The sequence below is a fragment of the Calidris pugnax genome, unplaced genomic scaffold (assembly GCF_001431845.1).
Source record: "Calidris pugnax isolate Ruff unplaced genomic scaffold, ASM143184v1 scaffold30, whole genome shotgun sequence".
NCBI lineage: Eukaryota > Metazoa > Chordata > Aves > Charadriiformes > Scolopacidae > Calidris > Calidris pugnax.
Genome location: NW_015090776.1, coordinates 1,479,958 through 1,501,390, shown reverse-complemented (window position 1 = coordinate 1,501,390; position 21,433 = coordinate 1,479,958). Strand labels below are relative to the sequence as shown.

Below are 21,433 nucleotides of genomic sequence, written 5' to 3'. Positions count from 1 at the left end.
ATGTGTATATATTGGTAGTTTTACAGGTAGGAGACAGAAGCAAAGGGAAACCCTGTGCCAAAGCTTCCCAGGCATGGTAAGCCACTATAAACGAGAACTACTTCTTACTCTTGCTCCCTATCCCTCGACTGATGGCACGTTTTCCTCTGCAAAAGCACAAAGTATTCACCTACTCATTTGGCAAAACAGTTCTGAAAATTTGTCCAGGTTAAACTGCAACTGATCTGGCACAACCTAATCTATGTAAGGGCAGTTCTTCGTGAAGTCAAAGACCTGTCAGGACAAGGAAAGCAGGAGAAGAGGGTTATCTGACACTGGACTGGGCTGCCCAGGGAGGTGGTTGAGGCACCATCCCTGGAGGTGTTCAAAAGACGAGTTGATGTAGTGCTGGGAGGTATGGTTTAGTGATGGTGTTGCTTTTTGTTTGTTGTGTGGGTGTCTATTTTTGTCAAAATTAGGTTGACGGTTGGACAAGATGATCTTTAAGGTCCTTTCCAACCTAGAAGAGTCTGTGAGTCTGTGATTCTGTGATTCTTACAGCAGCGTGGCTCACAGAACCATAGGCTAAGTGGCTGACTGCAATGCACACAGAAGCTACAGCACAATAGACAATCAAGACTCCCCAGATAATCCTTCCTCTCCTTAACCACTGCCTTCTTCCTCTCCACTTCAGCTTTCTCCGAAGATGAAGTATTCCTTCCTGTATATAGAAATATTTCAAGTCTGCCATGCTCATTTTTCCATTCTTCATGCCATTACTTATGGAACTAAGAGCAACCACAAACTAAGACGCTGAAATTTCTTCCGCAGCAACTCAGAGATGAGCTGGAAGTAAAGACATCCTCCTCAGAACACAAAAGGTGTCAGGAAACACCCCATTAAATATCACAAAGCACATGATACAAGTGAGTGCTTTCTTCATGTGCAGCACCAGAGCTACCGAGACAATGAAAGTTAAAGTAGCACACCTAGGAACAGTAATATTGGAACAATTCTGATTTTAATCTTAATCTTTAAGGCCCTTTTCCATCAACTATAAACACAAGAGAAAACTAAGACAGTTTTGGAACAGTAATATTGGAACAATTCTGATTTTAATCTTAATCTTTAAGGCCCTTTTCCATCAACTATAAACACAAGAGAAAACTAAGTTTTCCTGAAAGCAGCTAAAAAATATTTTTCAGTAACCCTCCCGACACTAACACATTTATATTAGGACCAAAAAAAATACTATCAAGGACACGCATAAAGGCAGATATTTGCTACGTGCAAATAAAAAGTTAAATTTGGGGTCTGTTAATTTTGAAAACACTAGCAACAACATTTCATGTGACAAGTTTGTCAATTTATGGGAATAATTTAGAAATCTAAGCCAGGTTTGCAATATGAACATGGAGTAACCTTGAGATGATGTCTGGTGAAGGACTGCTAAACCTCCCCTTACCTCTGCGAGGGTTTGGCACAGCTTAGTCACTTCAGCGTAAGCCTGGGGGAGCACCCCATTATAGTCTGACCTGGAACTGAAAGCATGCAGTAATTTTTTGGATTCCTGGAGCAAGATACCCGCTGTTGAGGAGTCAACTGTTTTACCTGATGGTTAGACAGTAATATGGGAAACAGAAAAAAAAAAGAAAAAAAAGTATTAGATCTTAGGAGCCAAATGTAATACTCAAATATCTGGATTAACTGAAGCACATAAAAAGCCTTGAAAATGGTTCCAAAGCATTGCATAAAACAGTCTCAAGAGAAACACGTGCAAGGTTAAGATTTTTTGCTTTGTAATCAATGTCTTCCAAATTTATCCCAGGATCTGGCAAGAGGATCAACTGGCATATCTAAAATAATTCTGCAGAACAGCAATATCCCCAAAGCAGTATTCTGTTAAAATCAAACTCTTAAAGACACCTTTAAATAAATGAAAGCATTTTGGGGGTTTCTTTGCTTGGCTTTTTTTTTAAAACAAATCTCCCTGCCCTCACTTATCACATTAAGTAGTCTTTACTCCTCCACAATTTATTTGGCAAATGCAGATCATTTGGCCACACATACATGGTAGCAAGGGAGGGAGAAAGGTTATTTCCTTTTAAAGACAACTCAGAGACTTTAGTGGCCATTGATATATATATATTCATTGAAATGTTTTTCCCCTGTTTTTTTGCAGGTACATAGACATGTGTGAAATAAATTCTTACACACCTGAGACTGTCCATACATTTCCTTTTGCTGCCTTTGTAAAAGTAGTAGAATAAAAGCCAGCAGAACAGAGACTTTAGTGGCCATTGATATATATATTCATTAAATGTTTTTCCCCTGATTTTTTGCAGGTACATAGACATGTGTGAAATAAATTCTTACACACCTGAGACTGTCCATACATTTCCTTTTGCTGCCTTTGTAAAAGTAGTAGAATAAAAGCCAGCAGAATATTGAATTACAAAAAAAGAAAAAAAAAACAACCAAACCAAGGTTTCAGAAATAGTTTTCATGATTTTTGCAGGTGATATTTAGACTATCTGGAACCAGAGCCTGGAGAGGCTTGATCTTGGCACAAACTTTTTTTTTTTTCTTTTCTTCTTTTTTTTTTTTTTTAATGGAACTCATAGCTCATCAATTTCAGTTCAATTCTGGCTTTAAGATTACAAAAACAGTGTTGGGATTTTGTCACCCACCCAGTGAATAAATTATGGATCAATAGAAGAGTAAAGACTGTCCAAGGTATGGCTCCATTTGGACAATCTTAAATTGAAAAAAAAAAAAAAAGCAGAAAAGGATGGAACACATTACTATTTAACCATACCAAGTATGTGCCTTTTCAAAGTACCGAATTCTGTAACTATTAAAATCAGAACAGTGAGGTTTTTTACAAGCTTACAATTAACATTCTCAGAGATTCTTACCCGTACAAAGGTGTTTATAGAGACATTCAATGGTTGAAAGCAAACCCCTTGGCACAACATAACCAAAAACAGCCATCCAGTGCTTTTTATAACACTTCAGCAAATTTGCTAATGTCCATGGTGGCTTCAGATACAGTATCTGAAAGACAGTGTGTTATAAATTCAAAGGCTGGTTTTCATATAGACATATTCCTATACATTTCACAATTGCTCCACTCTTCAATAATGTTATGACTTGCACTTAATGAAGTAGAATTTCAATGACTCCTCAGAAATAAGGGTATATTGAGATTTAACAAGTTTATCTATTTTAAAAGATCTGATTTGACACCACTGTGGGTTAAACAGTGAAGCTCATGTATAAGCATTCAACGTACAATCATTTGCTTGATTTTTGGTTCCCCTTTCCTCAAATGCTCCAAATACTTTAGTTATCTCTTAAAATGATTTAAAATGTTACTTGTGTACAGAAGTCAGAACAACCGTAAATATGCCTTCGATTTTCTAGTATTGTTAGAAATAAAAAAATCCAACACTTTCCCCAGCTGTGACTATATATACATGAAGTAATATATGCATATTGCAATAAAACTGAGATTTATTACTACTAAGTGAAACCAGAGTTTGAAAAGATATTTACAGAAATCAACTCAGTTAATCTGAAGTGTCTAAAAGCTTAACAGCTAATCAAAGCCCTATCTTGTGGAAAAACAGTCATCAGACTGTTTTTTTTTTTTTGAAACCCACAGAGGCTTATCTATCTGCAATAAATTTAAACTTCTAACTAACCCCTACCAGCTATAAAATGGAATCTAAACCAAAGCATGGATAATTTGAAAGTGCCTTGTACACGAGTATTTATTTTCTGTTAGCAATACTTTTGAAAAGAGTGACTGTCTGGAGGTTCTTGTTAACACCCTCATAATTCCGTATCTGCGTTGTAACCGATGTAGCTGTGCACAATTTTATCCACGTGGTATCTAAAAATATCCGTTCTGATGGGGAAGAAGTGCCTCCAGCAACAGTGCCTTGGTATTATATAAAATGTGATGGAACAATTTCTTGAAGGGCATATTTATAATGCAGTGATTTAACCATACTATAAAAGCCAAAATAGAAATTTAATGTAAATAATAAAAAGAGTTGTGAAAATTCACACTGAACAGCCAGCATCTCTTTTACTGTGTTATTAAAAGACCACTACGTTTGGCTTAGTACAGATACTGATATTAAACTACCAAGGTCATTAAAACCTCTTAATACATGAAATATCAAGCAAGATGACATAAGAAACCACCTCCATCCATAAGTTTCCGAAAGCAATTTTCATTTCAGTCTCCAAAATACAAGATAAAGCTTCTCCTAAGTTCTTTTCAAGCTCTGGAATTATATTTGGGAATGGTGCAGTGAGACTAGCATCACTTCCTTCCATTTTCTTGAATTCTGTATCTGTCAAACCAACGATAATAAAAAGTACTTATTGCAACTGTTTCTATATCTAATTTATGTTGATAGTACACAATTAACTTGTCCCCATAAATAAAGACAGACTGCACTTTATGTTATAAAGCAGATGGGCTACATCTAATTAGGTTTCACGTATTTCTAGTTATACCCACTTGTATCGTAGGTACTTTTAATTACGAGCTACTAACCAAGATTAATTTCCCCAGAGCATTTTTCATTTGTATTCTCATTCCACATTTCTTTTCTCCTTAAATAACTTAGATTATATACAGCCAGTGGGGTTATCAGCAAGTATAAGAACACTTTTAATACTGTAAGCTGTACTTGTATCTTTGAAAGGTGAACAGGCAACCCAAGAATCAAGTTCTACTGTTTGGGATGCAGGTAAAGGTATTAGCATAAAATGTAAGGAGTGATCTTAGCATACTGAATTTTACAACCACTAAGAATAGGACCCAAACTGGCCCAATTGGAAAAACTTCTTTTCCAGAGTTCAGGACAGCTTTTAAATGACTACAAACATGGGAAATTCAAGCTGTGTTTTTTCTATAATGACAAAAATATGTCATACTTGAATTTCCTAGAACTCTAAGAGACAGATGGTTTAATAAAGGTCTCAAACTTTTAGAAAACCATTTGCCTTTCAAAATAAAAAATCTGCCCCAAACAAAAAGCATTCCGAAGGATTCAAAGTATATGTAAACTGAAGTTATAGAAAAAAATATTCTCCCTTTCCCACACTGACTATTACATGTCTCAAAAAATAGCCTATTAAACGCACATTAAACAAACTTACTGCATTTTGACTGTTGCAACTCAACACAGTTCTGGGGCCTGTTTACATTCAGATTCTGTAGAGCAGTAACCAAATCAGCTTTGCAGAAGGCCTTCACCTCACTCACAATGGCTTTATTGCATAAATTTTTATCATCCCTAGAAGAATAAATTAATCGTCAACATAAAAGTGACATTACTACACAGTAAGTAATAAAAGCAACACACTGGAAAAATTGTCTTTACTGAGCTTATTTTATAATCTTCATTATATACGAAGTTTTCTTTCTCGAGCAATTAGAAGTAGCTCAAAAAATTAAACTAGAAAATTAACTAAATTAACTGAAGCATCTATTCTGAAAAAAATAGAAACATTTCAGGCTCTAGGTTTGCTTCAAGAAAATACAGCTATACAGCAACAATGCCTAGTTGCTATGATCTCAGAATGCAAACAGGGTAATAACTCTAAGACAGAAAAACCTTATTCGATTGCTACAATAAATTCTCATTTTTGACACCCTTTTTTACTGTTCTGCTGGCCAAATCATTGTCCCAGATGCTGCCCTGAGGTATACACTGCTCCAGCAGAACTGCTATAAAGATGCACTACGAAGCTGGATACTAGTACTTCTCAAAAATTCCCATTGCTTATATTGATAAAGGATGAAGGGATTTTCAGATGAAAAGCACTTCTGAAGTCACCTCTTGCTCTTTACTCAGAGAAATCTAAAATCATTATCAATAGCCCTACCAATACTGTGACTGAAATAGTGTTTTCAGCAGTAACCCACTCCACACGTCAACTTAAATGAACCAACCAATGCCTAGTGTCTTAACCCCACTTAATGAAGCTCTGCAGGAAATAGTTATAGCCCAAGACCAAAGCAAGGTGTTTCCAGTATCTGCCAAGGAATATTAGGCCTTTAAAAACTAGCTCCACGTGACTTGTATGAAACTGAGAATCAATACTCACTCAGTACTCAATACTCACTCAATACTCAATACTGTTATCCTCACAAAACAAAAACAGAGGCAAACCTATCTCTGTCTTCCCTCTAAGATTACTGCTTAATACCTATTATCCTCCACAAACTAGAGGCAAATTTATCTCCATCTTCTTTTTTTTCTAAGATTAACCCCTGACAATGTTTGTCACTGTTCCCAACCAGGTGACAGAAACAATGTATGTAACCGGATCTCAATCATTAATATAAGTATTTTTTTCTATTTTGTGTCTCCACTAATATTTTTTATGCGAAAACAGAATAAAATCTGAGAAAGCTATGCTTTAAAAAGTTTTAAAATTGAATATCAAGTAAACTTAATTCTACTTCAGGCCTCAAGCACATGAAGGTGATTAAGTCTACAATCTTTGTGTTCTATTATATCCTTCTGCTCTAGCTTTTAAGAGGGTAACTGCTCTTCAAAAAGCTAACTTCAGAAACAGCTCTTCATTTTAAGACATGATTTGGAAATAATGTGAGAGACCTAAAACCACACAGGAACTCACGTGCAGAGTATGACAACAGCTTGAGGAAAGAGGTTCTGATACTGCAGACAACATTGTAAAACACGATCGTCATTGTTCTCATCACTCAGGCCATCTGCAAATTTAGTTAAGACAGAGCTGACACATTCAGAAGTAACTCAACATTAGAAATACTTCAGTGTAGTCATCATGGTACTGTTTCTCAACATTAGAAATACTTCAGTGTAGTCATGGTACTGTTGTTAAATTTAATACTCCCCAAACACAAAGCTGAGGTTTGAATTCTTAGCTACTACTCTCCCCAAAAATGCTAAGGTTTTGCCAGAAAACATCAAGTGAGCCCCACATAAATTTGAGTATGTTAGATTTTGAGATGACCAAGTCAAAAGCAAAAGCATACAACATATCTAAGCTCATACGTAAAAGTAAGTAGATGAATTTTTAAGTAATCCCCTACTTACCAACAGTTGAAGCTAAAAGTGAGAAACAACTGATAAAACAATAGCAAACAAAGCACTAATCTGAATAAGGTATTTGCATACTACAGCCTTGGATATGCTCTGAAGGTTGCTGTAGGTTATTAGCCAACTTTAATTAGCAAACTGCAGAGTGAGGACTGGATTAAACTCAAAATTTAGTGCCAGGGATCACACTAAGTGAACTGCAAGGACTAAGTACCCAAAACAAATTGATTGCACATATATTACATATTTTTTGAGAAGCAAGCTGCATGGATTGTCCCCACAATTTTGCATCTTGGTTTTTGAGACACATGTAGATGAACTGGACTGCAGGGATGGCTTTGTCCCGAACGTGCTGCAACATTTTCCCCTTCTTCAAGTTGTCCAACTCTTGCAGAACAACCCAGGGAATTATTAATGCAAGTCTGTTAACGCCTGCAAGAGAAAATAAAAATCACAACCAAAAAAACAAAGACACTTTGAAGTGCCACACAAACTATTACAGATAACTTTTAACTCAAAAATCAAATTTATATAAATTCACACTTATCTTTTTTGCCAGTAGTTTTCATATTTCATGCTCAAGAATATCTGGCATTAAAAATGAACAACTGAAACAGGTAAATTTCCTTCTTTCTAATCTAACCTCAAACTGACACTACATTGGTTACATGTAAAAATAACAATATTAGGCAAACAAAAGGAAGATACAATTTTTATCAACAATATACTTTGATAATAGCATATACCAGTATTATAAAATATATCTGCAGCATTATCTTCTTGTCACACATTCACTGTAAGATGTTAAAGCAAAGTGACAGCAGGTGAAATAACAGGCTGAAAATATCTGAATAAACACAACAATTACTGTGCCAAAACAAACATAAAATAAAACGAGCAATGGTTAGTGCTAATTGCCAACCAGCATTTCTAAGCCAGGAACAGAAAGTATGGATATTGGACCATGGTTTTATTTGTACGCAAGTATGGTCTGAATCTTAAAACTACTATATACGAAATACATGGTAAATCAGAAATTTAATGACTGTTCTGTTACTGTTCTGTTGGTCCACCCACAACGAATACTTCAACTGTTTTCTTTCTTGTTCACATCATAAGAATACAATTTTGAAAAAGCATATTCATATCCATCTGTTTTGTAATAAATAGGTCAGGAATCAGCAACCTTGGGAACTTAACAGGTCTGGTGCAGGACCAGAAATCGGGAGCTGCAATATTCTAAAAAAAGCCTCCCAGTGTACACAATGCAACATCATTCCTAATATTGGAAAGAGAAATACTGTCGGACACACTCCTGAAAATTACTCAGGTCCTTATTAAAGTTATTTTCCAGGTGGGTGGAATAAGTGTATTCATTAGCTGAAAGCATCAAAACAGCTTAAGTATTCTGATAGATTCCAAATATGTCTGCCAACAGCTGACATGTACAACCCTAATCCTGCTAACGTTAAATCACTAAAAGCTTCACAACACATTAAAGCCAAACATTAAAGCCAGAGTCTGCAATCCAAATTCCTGAGAAATTGTTCGCACATTTTGTGAATTCTGTGGCCTTTGCCAAGACAGAAATAAAGCACTGACTGACTGTTCATCAGATTGTAAATGTTTATAGATGTCTAAGAAAAAAAAAATGCTAAAAGGAGAGTAGAAAACATCATTACCACTAGTAATGGATTAAATGCTTAAAATTATGCTCTTACAATTGGTAAAACTTATTTACCTCTAAGACTTCATGCACATCCCTGGGAACATGGACCATGACTCCCTGTAGGTAAGTAGCTATAAGCAGAGTAGGTTCTACTTTCACAGCTGAACTTTCCTTAAGAGGCAGCAGATTTGGGTTCACAGAACCAGCCTCTTAAGGGTGAGCCTTTGGCCCCTAAACAAAACCTGCCGCCCTTTTAAGGAGCCCAGGTCTGGTTTTCCCTCACATAGCCTGAAGTTTCTTCAACATCTGTTTTCTTAAAATGCCTTATTGCTCATCATGTGTTCACATACCTGGTATGTCCTCAGATTTCAGGGATCTGACAAACTCAAGGTGACTAATCATTATATTTGTGTCTATCACCACTAATATGTTCAGACCACAAGTAAAAGCCTCTGGGGGAAAAAAAAAAAGAGAAAACAAACAAATAGAAAGTCATGAAAAAAAAATCAGTTGTGTACTCTCTACTCAGACCATTAACCAACTGTAAGAACTAGTTCAAATAGACATGAAAGAACATCAAATCATGACATACCAGCAGAAATATTCAAGTCCTGTTCCGGGAGATCTATTTCCATACTTGTAAGTTCTCCACAAGTCTGTACTACCGACAAGGCCATCCGCTTCTGAACACGAGCAACATGTAGATCTTCAACTATCTGCATCTACAGTAAAAAAAAAATAGCGTGTATGATATCAATTGTAAATAATCACTTCTGAATTGTTCACTAAAAAGATACTTTCGCATTAATGCTGCTGTGTTAAAACTGACTAAAAATGAAGCATGAACCATTTTAAGTTGGTCCAGCACATGTAAAGCAATGAGAACCCCCTGCACTTCCTCCACTGTAAGAAGTCCACAAAAGACATCCAAAACTCAGCCTAGAAGCAAGATTTGTTTATGACCTTTCTACCTGGTACCCGAAAAACTTTGTTCCATGTGTTCTTACATAGACTGCAAGTTTCCTGACAGGTGTTTCTTTAAAAACTATGTATCTTTTCCAACTTAAAAGTTAGATGATGGAAAATGAGATAGCTGAAGTACGTAAGCAACTATGAAGGCCCCCTATGTTGCAAAGAATAACAGAAAGGCAACCTTCCTAGCTCAGAAAGTTCCTGATCGAGTAGCAGGTCCTTTTAGCAAGTTTGTTCAGCATTTGAAAAACAAGGTCCACATTTTTTGAAGTGTAGATCATTAGCAAACAATGGAAAATACCAGGAAAGGTCATAGAACGGTCCAGCTACACAACCTCAGTGCCATGAATTTTTAATGCAACTTAGATGTATTAAATTACAGCATTACTAACCTCTTGGTCTGTTTCTGGATTCTGACTCTCTTGAAGGGGTGGAATGACTTCAAAGCTCTGCAGGAAGAATTAAAAACAACCCATAGCAACCACACCAAATATCAAGGAAGATTGAGGAAGAAGTATTCCCCATGTCAAGAGTTTCAGAATACTGCTATTTAGTGTTAAACAAGTACATCACTAACCTTTTGGACAGACTTTGCATCCTCACCATCTTGGTAGGAGTCAGACACGCACGGGACCTCAACATCCTAGAAACAAGCAGGACAATGTATCAGTTCTAGAGTGTTTTTTAGAGAACACAGGATCACAGAATCACAGAATCTTCTAGGTTGGAAGGAACCTCAAAGATCATCTTGTCCAACCGTCAACCTAACTGACAAAAATAAACACCCACACAACAAACAAGAAGCATCACCATCACTAAATCATACCTCCCAGCACTACATCAACCCGTCTTTTGAACACCTCCAGGGATGGTGCCTCAACCACCTCCCTGGGCAGCCCATTCCAATGGCTGAGAACCCTTTCAGTGAAAAAAATTTTTCCTAATATCCAACCTGAACCTCCCCTGAAGCAACTTGAGGCCATTTCCTCTCGTCCTGTCGCCTGTGACTTGGGAGAAGAGACCGACCCCCATCTCTCTACACCCTCCTTTCAGGCAGTTGTAGAGAGCAATAAGGTCTCCCCTCAGCCTCCTCTTCTCCAGGCTGAATAACCCCAGCTCCCTCAGCCTCTCCTCATAAGACTTGTGCTCCAGACCCCTCACCATCTTTGTTGCCCTTCTCTGGACCCGCTCCAGCACCTCAGTGTCTTTTTTGTGGTAAGGGGCCCAAAACTGGACACAGTACTCAAGGTGAGGCCTCACCAGTGCCGAGTACAGGGGGACGATCACCTCTCGGGCCCTACTCACCACACTGTTCCTGATACAGGCCAGGATACCATTGGCCTTCTTGGCCACCTGGGCACACTGCTGGCTCATGTTCAGCCGACAGTCGACCAACACCCCCAGGTCCTTTTCTGCCAGGCAGCTAGAGAATTGGCCCCAGTACTGAGCCCTGTGGGACACCACTTGTGACCAGCCACCAACTGGATTTAACTCCATTCCCCACCACTCTCTGGGTCTGTCCCTCCAGCCAATTTTTAACCCAGCGGAGGGTATTCGCATCCAAGCCATGGGCAGCCAGTTTCTCCAGGAGGATACTGTGGGAGACTGTATCAAAGGCTTTGCTGAAGTCCAGATAAACAACATCCACAGCCTTTCCTTCATCCAGCAAGCGGGTCACTTTGTCACAGAAGGAGATCAGGTTTGTCAAGCAGGACCTGCCCCTTGTGAACCCGTGCTGGCTGGGCCTGATCGCATGGGTGTCCTTCATGTGTTGCATGATGGCACTCAGGATGATCTGTTCCATGATCTTCGCAGGCACTGAGGTCAGGCTGACAGGCCTGTAGTTTTCTGGATCATCCTTCCGATCCTTCTTGTGGATGGGCATCACATTTGCTAGATGCCAGTTAGCTGGGACCTCCCCAGTTTGCCAGGACTGCTGGTAAATGATGGAGAGTGGCTCCACAAGCACTTCCACCAGCTCCCTCAGTACCCTCAGGTGGATCCCATCCAGGCCCATAGACTTGTTTGCATCTAGGTGTTGGAGCAGGTCCCTCACCATCTCCCTTTGAATTACAGGGGCTTCGTTCTGCCCCCCACCCCTGCCTGCTAGTTCAGGGGTCTGGATATTTAGGGAACCCCCTATCCTACTACTAAAGGATATTCCCAACTGAATTGAATACGTAACATAAACTACATTTTCAATATCCATGATGAAGCATCTACAGTATCATTTCAAAGCAGCTTAGAAAGATGGCTTTCTTTTAAAATAAATACAGTGGTTTACACAGTAAGCCTATTTTTCCAATCTCTTGTGGGTTTGTGACTATGTTATTCTTGCTCTGGGTTTCCCACTACAAGATAAACATGAATTTAAGAGTGAGTTGAGCAAAGGGTGACTAAGATGATGAAAGGATGGGAACATTATCATACAAGAGGCTGAAAGAGCTGGGACAGTTTGGCCTTGAGGAGAGAAGGGGAAATCTTATCGATATTTATAGATATCTGATGGAAGGGTATAACCAAGATGGAATCAGACTCTCCAAGTGGTGCCTGGTGACAGGACAAGAGGCAATAGGCACAAACTGAAACACAGCAAATTCCATCTGAACATAAAAAACTCCACTTTTTTACAGTGAAGGTGCTTGAACAGGCTGCCCAGGGAGGTTGTGGAATCTCCATCCTTAGAGATATTCAAAACCAGACTGGACAATCCTGGGCAACCTGCTCCAGCTGACCCTGCTTGAGCAAAGGGCTTGGACTAGACAATCTCCAGAGGTGCCTTCCAACCTCACTGATTCTGTATGCAATTACCATTTTTGCGTACACACAAAATGATCGTCCTACCATAACATGAACTCAAATCCTGTTGCTAGGCTCATTAACAAGAACAACAAAAAGTAAGCGTGCTCAATATAACGCTGAGGTGCAGGCGAAAACACAAGCTAGGACTTAGGAAGAAACTGATCACAGCCAAACATGGAGTTCTGCAGGAAATTTAGTCCTAGATCTACACAACGTGGTCTCCTGGCAACATTTTGCCAGCAATGAGCACCTCTTTGGTGAGCAAGTTTTCATTGGTTCAGTTTATTAATTCAAAAACTGATAGAACCATGTCAGCTCAAGAAAAATAATCTACTGACTTATACCTAAGTTGAAGTTTCCACACCCTCAATAGCAAGGTAAAGCTATGAAAGTGTATGTACAGACACAGCCCTAAAACACTTTTATTCTTCTGTTTTGTTAAACCATCTAGCAGAGCATAGAACCATGTTAACACGGTTTACATTGAGACCAGAAAAATTCATCTAGTTAACTATGAAATCCTGTTTGAAATCTGTAAGAAGACAGCCTGCTTACAGAAACACTGCTGGCCATCCTGAAACTAACCCGAAATCTCTACCTGCATAATACAAAGAATTGGGTTCTCATTACCTGCTTAAAACATAATGGTGTGGCTTCAAAGGCCCTTTCTTCAGTCCTTGAATTAGCAGTAGCTTTATCAGAATCAGCTTCCCGTTTCTCCCGTTTACCAGAGTCCCATCGCTGTGGCGTTTCAGTTGAACAGTGTGATGCTGTGTGTTTATTCATATGCCGTTTTCTCTTAGAAAACTCTTTATATTCTTCTTCATAATCTTCTTCCCAAGTCCTAGATAACGTATTTGGCTTCTTAGTGAAAGGCCTATCATCATGCACAGGCCCTGTAGAGGTGTCAGGTGGCTTTTTCGGAATTCTGACATCTTCACTCTGGTTTTTTGATCCATCTGCCTTTTTATGTGCTACACGTGAGTCATACTCAGAGGACTTAAGTTTTTCCAACATAGTTTGTTCCACTTTTAACTTTAGTTTGCGGAGTTCAGCTTTCTCTGTCTTTTTCTTTAGAGCCTTGTCCCTCTGAACTGCAAAGCTATGCCAGACTCTTTTTCCTTCTGTTCCATCAAAATTACTTTTGTGATAACTTTTCCTGCTAGTAGCCACTACATCAGGAGTCCGTGTACTTTTTCCGTGTTTAACTTCTTTGGCTTTAAATTGGATAACTATTTTCTTATGCTTTTCAGTTTGGATTAAAGACTTGTCTGTGGTTTTGCTTCTATTTGGGGATTTTTCTTGGGATCTTCCATCAGCACCATGAGAAATATTAGAACTTTGGTCTTGCTTCTTCTCTTGCCCATCTTTTTCTATTTTGAATCTACAGAAACATTGCCAAAAAAAAAGAAAAAAAGTAATGTAATCTAGCTCAGTTAATGTAAAAGAAGAAGAAGAAAAAAAAACCCAACCTGGTATGAACCTGCAGCAACATCTGTCCTTTAAAATAGTTTGACACAGCATTTTTAGTATTTACATTTTTCCTAGCTGTACAGCTATTTTAGCTTACAAAACTGTGAAAAACCTTTATCTGCATTCACTGTCTATTGGTTAAGGCATGCCCTAGAAAGTCTACATTCATCTTATCACATGGGTAAGTTTTAACATCATTTTTATAATTTATGAGGTGTGTTAGCCTAAAATTTGAGTGTGCAGCAGTTCAGCCTGGTTGCACAGTGCCAAACACCACACAGCTTTCAAACAGTGCAGGATAACAGACTGGAAAACTTGGAAAAGGAAGGATGGATGGGAATATAGCAACATTCTACAGAAATCATGAATGACATAAAAAAATGAGTAAGAACCTTTCTTACAAGAGCAGAAAAAATAATAAATTTATCATACACTAGGTTTAAAATATCTAAAGAAAGTTTCTGCCCTACTCTTTGTCAAAGATGTTGGGGAGGTAAAGGCCATTTGACAAACTAATATAGGACAGGTAACTTAAATGCACTGATTTGCATCCAGCTTCTGACATGGGAGATCCCTAACTGCTTCTTAGACGCTAGAAGGGTGTCCAACAGGAAAAATAATTTTGTACTTGTCTTGTTTCACATATTCCTTCCTATGCAAGCCCTTCTGGCCACTGTCAGGGATGGGGTACTGGACCGGACAGTTTTAGCATGAAAACAGTTACTGGTTTATTGTTATATCATACTGTACTAACAAACAGTGCTTAACAGCAACATATACAGGAACTTATATAGGCAACTTATACAGGCAACTAAATATCCTAGGTTTATTGTTATATCATACTGTACTAACAAACAGCGCTTAACAGCATGTATACAGGCAGCTAAATGTCCTGACTTACAACTCCAGTCAACAGAGTCCAGTTCAACAGAGAAACTGCAACAAGGATTTGCCATGAGTAAAAAACAACCCAAAGCTTTTCCATCTCAGGATTCATGAGAACATTCTCACTTTTTATGAAGTAGTTCTCAAACACTGTTTACATTTGCTACACTCAAGGTGAAGGATTGCTTTCTTTGCCTTACAGTCAATTACTTCAACCGTCAAGAGAAACCAAAGATTTCAGGACTACAGGAATCTATTAAAGGTACTAAGTTCACTGCAGACCTATCCTCCAGACTTCACATGAGCCTTTTTATCCTAAAAAAATGTGTAATGTGCAACTGAGACCAACAAGGTAGTGCTGAAGACAAAATAATTTATCTTTTTATGACAGTAGTGTTGGAAGGATGCAACTCCCACCCTATTTGAAGCACAGTAGCATACATTTGAGTTTAAAAAAAATAATTCTGAACCCTGTCTTCTCAATATCTCAAACTCCCCAGCTTAGACAGAACCTACTCATTAATGGAATGTCAACACTTCATCAGTTAAATACCATATTGTATTTGGTGAACAAGTTGAACACAATTCTTAAGTTCAGTATTAAAAAAAAAAGACTGTAGCTGTTTTATTTTTAAGTACTTCCATCTAATGATAGAGCAAGAATTTACCTTTGAAATTCTCTCTCTCCTTTCATAGCATGGTTATAAGATCTTGTGTCTTCAGAGCTCTGAAAAAAGGAAAAATTCCAAGGGCTTAGAAAAGAAACTGCAGTTAAAAAAAACACCTTCATAAGATGTAATAAGCTATTATTCTAGATTCACTATGATTTTGAATAAGTTAACCTTGAAAAACCTTGCTATAATTTAGTATTTATATTTTGTTGTATTTAAGAACACCGCAAGGGGAAAAAACTGAACATAGCACACCATCCTGAGTTATAAATAAAGCTCAACTAATTAAACACATTTATGATTCATGTGTTTCATATACTCTACAAGTCTATCAGTAGATGAAACATACATTTTTGTATATTTATATGGGAGAGCACGTTCCTATGGGAAGCGTTTTGTGCAGAAGAGATGTGTTATTAATTCTCATCACATTTACTAATTAGGTGGGACAGTGTGAACTGCAGTTAGGCAGGCCTGGTTAAGAGTAAAGATAGACCCCAAAGAAAGAACTTGAACAGTCACTGTTCAGAAAGCAGTTCTATATTGGCGTATGTGTATTGCAAGTTGCATCTCATTCACGTTGTGGAGAGTCACTGTTCAGAAAGCAGTTCTATATTGGTGTTATGTGTATTGCAAGTTGCATTGCATTCACGTTGCAGAATAACTGAAAGGCAACTTTGCTCAGGTCAGAACAGAAAGCAGTTTATTACAGCAGCCACAGGATAGAACAGAGAGCAGCAAAACAACAGACTCCACTTATATGAACTCTGCCCAACAAACTAGTTAGTTTTTATATACCTTTGGGTTATATGATTTGGTTTTCCCAAAACTACAGCAGGGTGTAGGTAAATTACAACAGAGAACAGTAACATATGGATTACTTCAGATAAGGAAGCTCCAGACAGTAGATCCTTTTACAAATAATTCGCTCCTTCAATACTTGGGTCATGCTGACTCAGTGAGGCCCTTAGGTCACTGCTGCTGAGATCTTCCTAACTAGAGAGCCCTGCAAAGGCCTATGAGGACTTAGCTATTTTACTTCCACATTAAAAAGCACTTTATTAAAAAATAAAAGGGCTACAGAAACCAACAGAGTCTTAATGAATTAAGGAAATTTTGGAAACTTCTGCCTCTGGTTGGTTCTGGAGGTGTAACAGCAGCAAACCCAATGAAATCATAATTTAGAAGGCTGCTGCCACTGAGAAGACCTGTTCTACTCACATGATTACAAGCAAACAGGAATCAAAGTGTTTTACTGCTTTATTAACAACACAATTAACTGGCAACCAGCGAACTACACACTCAGGACCAATACAACAGGAAAACTATAATAATAGACAATTACAAAATGATACCAGATGACCTGGTACCAGAAAGTTTTGATGTCACACCCCTACGTGATACACTTTGGCACACGCCCTCATGCTGTTGAAGCATTTTGATAGTTCCCTGATTTTCATTTAATTTGGTGATCCTAAGCAAACTTTCTGTTACTTTCCTTTTAGTATTAGTTCCCTGATTTTCATTTAATTTGGTGATCTTAAGCAAACTTTCTTACTGTTACTTTCCTTTTAGTATGATCAGTTTGGGGTAGATGTCCTCCTGGAGCAGACTGGTTTAGGTGTTCTGTTTACAGTCCCATGACTATCATATCACCTGGTGTTACCCAGGCCATGTTACTGACTCCTCCAGACAACTCTGTGTGAAGCTGTTCTATTTCATACTGTGACAAACATCCTTTCATTCATACTTACTGAATTATATGCCAAACTGCTAAAAGCCAACAGGCATAAGGTCTTCTGTAATCTGTGGTCATGCTTACACCAAACAAAAAACCCAAAACCAAAGCCCCCACAAAATCACCTCTAAATAAGACTCAACTTATATGGCTTACTGTTACCTGTAAGAGCTGAAGATAACTCTTATCCATACTGTGATCACACTGAAGAAACACTTGCTACTATTCAGAGGTTTCCTTATCTTTTTGCTATTAGTAGTTTGGGTGAAGAAACACTTGCTACTATTCAGAGGTTTCTTTATCTTTTCTGCTATTAGTAGTCTGGGCTCTCACTGTTGCAAGCACTGGTCAATGTCTGCATATAGCAGTATTTAATGCTGCCTCAAACAGATTGAAGTCATGCAACAGTTAAAACTCTTTATTCTTCTACAAATTGGTATAAGCATTAATGGCAATACAGCTACATTTCAAGCCAAGTTTTTACCCTTGGTATTACATAATTTTAAGAACACACAAAACAAACACACACACCTTAAGATAAGTGTCAATGCTCAAAGAGAAACTGAATAATAGCAAAGAATTCAGGAGGAAAAAAAATAGTTATAATTATTTGGCTTTGAACAACATTCCCTACGTGAGCAAAAAGCTTCTAACATATATAACTCCATGTAATATCACACTAACTTATCAACACTTTCAAACATTTTTGAGGCATTTACGGTAAGACAGTTAAAAGTTCTCTTATTCCATATAAACCTTAAAAAATCCAAGGGAAAAAAAATTTAGCAAACATAAGTGTGGATCTATTAAAAACTGATTTATTGGATATGTATTACACTACTGGCAGGATATGACTTCCCATGGGGGATACAAATAAAGAAGAATAGGAAGGTACATACAAGTGTGACCAGGATTATCACCCCTGTAACACCTGCATTTTATAAGCAATTCAGTGATTTACAAATATTACAAATATATTACAGATATGTACCAGAGTAAACTAAGAATTTCGGTCATTGATTTATGTCTCAGTGGTTAAAAGAAATATTTGAGAATTGTTTGCTAAAATGCTGTGAAGTACTATTTGTGATTAATCAGAAAATTAAGATATACAATCCAAGATAAAGAATCACACGGGAAAATAGTAGTGGTTTTGGTAACATAAGCTCCACTTTCCTCAACCAGGATGATATAAGAAAATAAATACATAAATAAAATCTCATATTTTTTGATGCCCACACTACTCATAGCCTCTGGAGAAAAACATAAACTAGTTACCTGGCTAGAACTTGCAGTTATCTGACCAATTTAAACCTCCTGATGTTCTTAGTGATCCCACCTTTAAATTTGATTCATGTTTCTATCACAAGACTGCTAAACAATTCATGCTCCTCTTTTGAATTAAAATAATAATAGTAACAATACAACTGTTCCTACTTTGTCATCTCGGCCATCCAAACAGTCTTCCTTTCCAGTTAATTTCTTCAATTTCTTTTTTGACATCTTCAAATCCTAAGAAAAACAGCATTGCCATTATTATTTATTTCAAGTTTTTATTTCCAGCTGGTACGAAAAATAAAATTAAACCGCATAGAGAAAAAATACTCTAATACTTTCCTTTTGTTTTCTCATTCAGAACACAGCAGATTTCAGCTGGGTTAATTATTCACATCTCACTACTTAAGAGAATGTCACAGAAAAAAAAAAAAAAAGAACAGCAATTACTTTAGCATCTGCTCCAGAGACACATATTTTGTACTAGCAAACATATCAGATTAATAGAGACAAAAATCCTTTAACATTTAGTCATACAGCTGTCAAGTTTTAAAGCAGTTCCAACTATATACCTCTCGCCTTAGGCTCCCCCCTATCCTTCCCCCAAGGGACAGAGGTAATATCGTGACATCTCACAACAGCTACACCGCCACACAAACTAGTCCTGCGAGCCTGCCACAAGCATGAAGGGGTTTAAGAGGGCTGTAAGAAAACTTCGCTAGTCCTGCGAGCCTGCCACAAGCATGAAGAGGTTTAAGAGGGCTGTAAAAAAGCTTCACTATCCATGCACCAGCAATGTGCCCCTGTCGCCAAGGGGGCCACTGGGATCCTGGGCTGCCTAGGGAAGAGTGTGGCCAGTAGCTCGAGGGAGGTCATTCTCCCCCTCTGCTCTGCACTGGGGAGGCCACAACTGGAATCCTGCGTCCAGTTCTGGGCTCCCCAGTTCAAGAGGGACAGGGAGCTACTGGAGAGAGTCCAGCGCAGGGCAACAAAGATGATTAAGTCTTGAAGCATCTCCCTTATGAGGAAAGGCTGAGAGAGCTGGGAGTCTTTAGCCCGCAAAAAGCTGAGGGGAGACCTTCACAATGCTTATAAGGATCTAAAGGGCGGTTTGAGGGAGGATGGAGCCAGACCCTTTTCAGTGGTTCCCAGTGACAGGACGAGGGGCAACGGGCACAAGCTGGAACATGGGAAGTTCCACTCAAATATGAGGAAGAACTTCTTTGCAGTGAGGGTGCCAGAGCCCTGGAAGAAGCTACCCAGGGAAGGTGTGGAGTCCCCTTCTCCGGAGATCTTCAAGACCTGCCTCAATGCCGTCCTGAGTGATGTGCTCTGGGCAGCCCTGCTTTGGCAAGGGAGTTGGACTAGGTGATCTCTAGAAAGTCCCTTCCAACTCCGACAATTCCGTGATTCACCAGAAGCTCCCAAAGCTCTAGAGGCGAGTTTCCAGAGTACAGGTCAACTACCTACACAGATAAGCCCCAGGAGGTAGCTCTGCCATAAAACAAGGAAGACCAAGTAAACACCCAGCTCCAAGTCAGCCTCCAACACGGGGCTGGCTGAAGTAACTGAGGGAAGAGCTGCTGCTCCGCCACAGCTAAAGGTGGGGACAGCCTCCTGCCCCCCCAACCCCGCGGGTAAAGAAAGGGCCAAGACAGGGTGGATCCCCAGAGCCCCTCAGAGCACGGGCCGGCCTCCCCCAGCCCACCCGGCAGCTGCCAGCCCACCCCCTCCCCAGCAGCAGGGCTCAGGGACGGCCGCGCCCCACAACCAGCTCGGACCCACCTTCCCGTCGAAGCCGAGGCAAGGAGCGGCTCCGCACCCCTCACCCCGTGGCGCCGGGCAGCCTCAGGAGGACGGTCGGGGCGGAGGGGGCCTCAGGGGGAACCCCGAGCGCGGCCCCGCTCTCGGGCCAGCGACTTCCCTGTCAAGCACAGCCCGGGCCCCTCCCTCCCCGCCGCGGGGCGCGCTGGGCCAGGCCCAGCCCCGCCTTCCCCCTCAGGAGCCCCGAAGCACTGTGGGAAATGTAGGCGATACGGGTCCGCCTCCTCTCCCGCCGTACGTGCCGGGCCGCCACCGCCGTGCCTCCCCGCCCGCCTCCCTCAGCGCCGCCCCCCCCCCGAATAAGAGGCGTGCGGGGAGAGCGGCGCGTCCCTTTACCACGTTTGGCGGCTCTCTGCCCGACCACCGGGAGAAGATGGCAGCGGAGGAGGCTGCGGAGGCCTCGCTGGCGCGGCTCTCCCCCGAGCGGAGGCAGCCGGGGCGGGAAGACGGCGATGAGGAGAAGCCCGAAGGCGGCAGCGAGACCGCGGCGCTCAGTGAGGGCCGGGCGCGGGGGAGCCGGGGTGGGGGGATGCGCGGGCGGTGTGGCGGGAGCCAAGGCCCTCCGTCCCCCTCTGAGGGGAGAGGGCGCCCGGGTTCTGCATCCCCTCATGCCGGGTCTGCGCCGCGGCCGGGAGATGCTGCGGGCGGGCGCCATGCGGAGGCGCGGGAGGGAGTAAGCGCCCTAAAGAGAACGCCGTCAGGGTTTAAAATTTATAACCGCGCCGGTCTCCTTTCTCCCTCCACCCGCGCCGCCAAACCCCGGTGAGGTGAAGGGAGCCCGGTTCTTCCGACTGGGGTGTGGGGAGCGGGGCCACACGTGCTGCCGGCCCGGCCCCGGGGCTGAGCCTCGGCGGCGGCCTCGCCGCCTCCCTCCGTGCTGGGGGGGAGCCGGGAAACGGCGAAACCAGGACTTGTGCGCTCCTTTTCCTCCCCCGAACAACGTTTTTTGCTGGTGGTGGTGATAATACCGTGTTATTTCAAACCGCGGCCCGGAAGGTCCCGTTACAAGCCGGGGCCTGGCGGGGGGGGGGGG

At 40.5% G+C, this 21,433-nt stretch overlaps 2 protein-coding genes across 4 annotated transcripts in view; one reads left to right on the top strand and one right to left on the bottom strand.

Moving 5' to 3' along the window:
• The window catches only part of SWT1 (SWT1, RNA endoribonuclease homolog), a 41,468-nt gene extending 20,958 nt beyond the window's left edge, over positions 1 to 20,510 (bottom strand). For both annotated transcript variants that reach the window (XR_001412779.1, XM_014948492.1), the window contains exons 1-14: positions 20,362 to 20,510; positions 18,739 to 18,813; positions 15,561 to 15,619; positions 13,165 to 13,918; positions 10,310 to 10,375; positions 10,125 to 10,181; positions 9,353 to 9,482; positions 9,111 to 9,212; positions 7,335 to 7,523; positions 6,649 to 6,742; positions 5,161 to 5,297; positions 4,195 to 4,346; positions 2,898 to 3,036; positions 1,445 to 1,590 (exon numbers count right to left, since the gene is read on the bottom strand). Coding sequence is in view for 1 of the 2 variants with exons in the window: in XM_014948492.1 (XP_014803978.1) it covers positions 1,445 to 1,590; positions 2,898 to 3,036; positions 4,195 to 4,346; positions 5,161 to 5,297; positions 6,649 to 6,742; positions 7,335 to 7,523; positions 9,111 to 9,212; positions 9,353 to 9,482; positions 10,125 to 10,181; positions 10,310 to 10,375; positions 13,165 to 13,918; positions 15,561 to 15,619; positions 18,739 to 18,804 (2,091 nt within the window). In the remaining variant the exon portion in view is untranslated. The remainder of the gene's footprint in view (positions 1 to 1,444; positions 1,591 to 2,897; positions 3,037 to 4,194; positions 4,347 to 5,160; positions 5,298 to 6,648; positions 6,743 to 7,334; positions 7,524 to 9,110; positions 9,213 to 9,352; positions 9,483 to 10,124; positions 10,182 to 10,309; positions 10,376 to 13,164; positions 13,919 to 15,560; positions 15,620 to 18,738; positions 18,814 to 20,361) is intronic.
• A 118-nt stretch (positions 20,511 to 20,628) lies between these two features.
• The window catches only part of TRMT1L (tRNA methyltransferase 1 like), a 23,585-nt gene continuing 22,780 nt past the window's right edge, over positions 20,629 to 21,433 (top strand). For both annotated transcript variants that reach the window (XM_014948827.1, XM_014948819.1), the window contains exon 1: positions 20,629 to 20,894. In XM_014948827.1, coding sequence (XP_014804313.1) covers positions 20,774 to 20,894 — 121 coding nt within the window. In that variant the 5' untranslated portion in view covers positions 20,629 to 20,773. The remainder of the gene's footprint in view (positions 20,895 to 21,433) is intronic.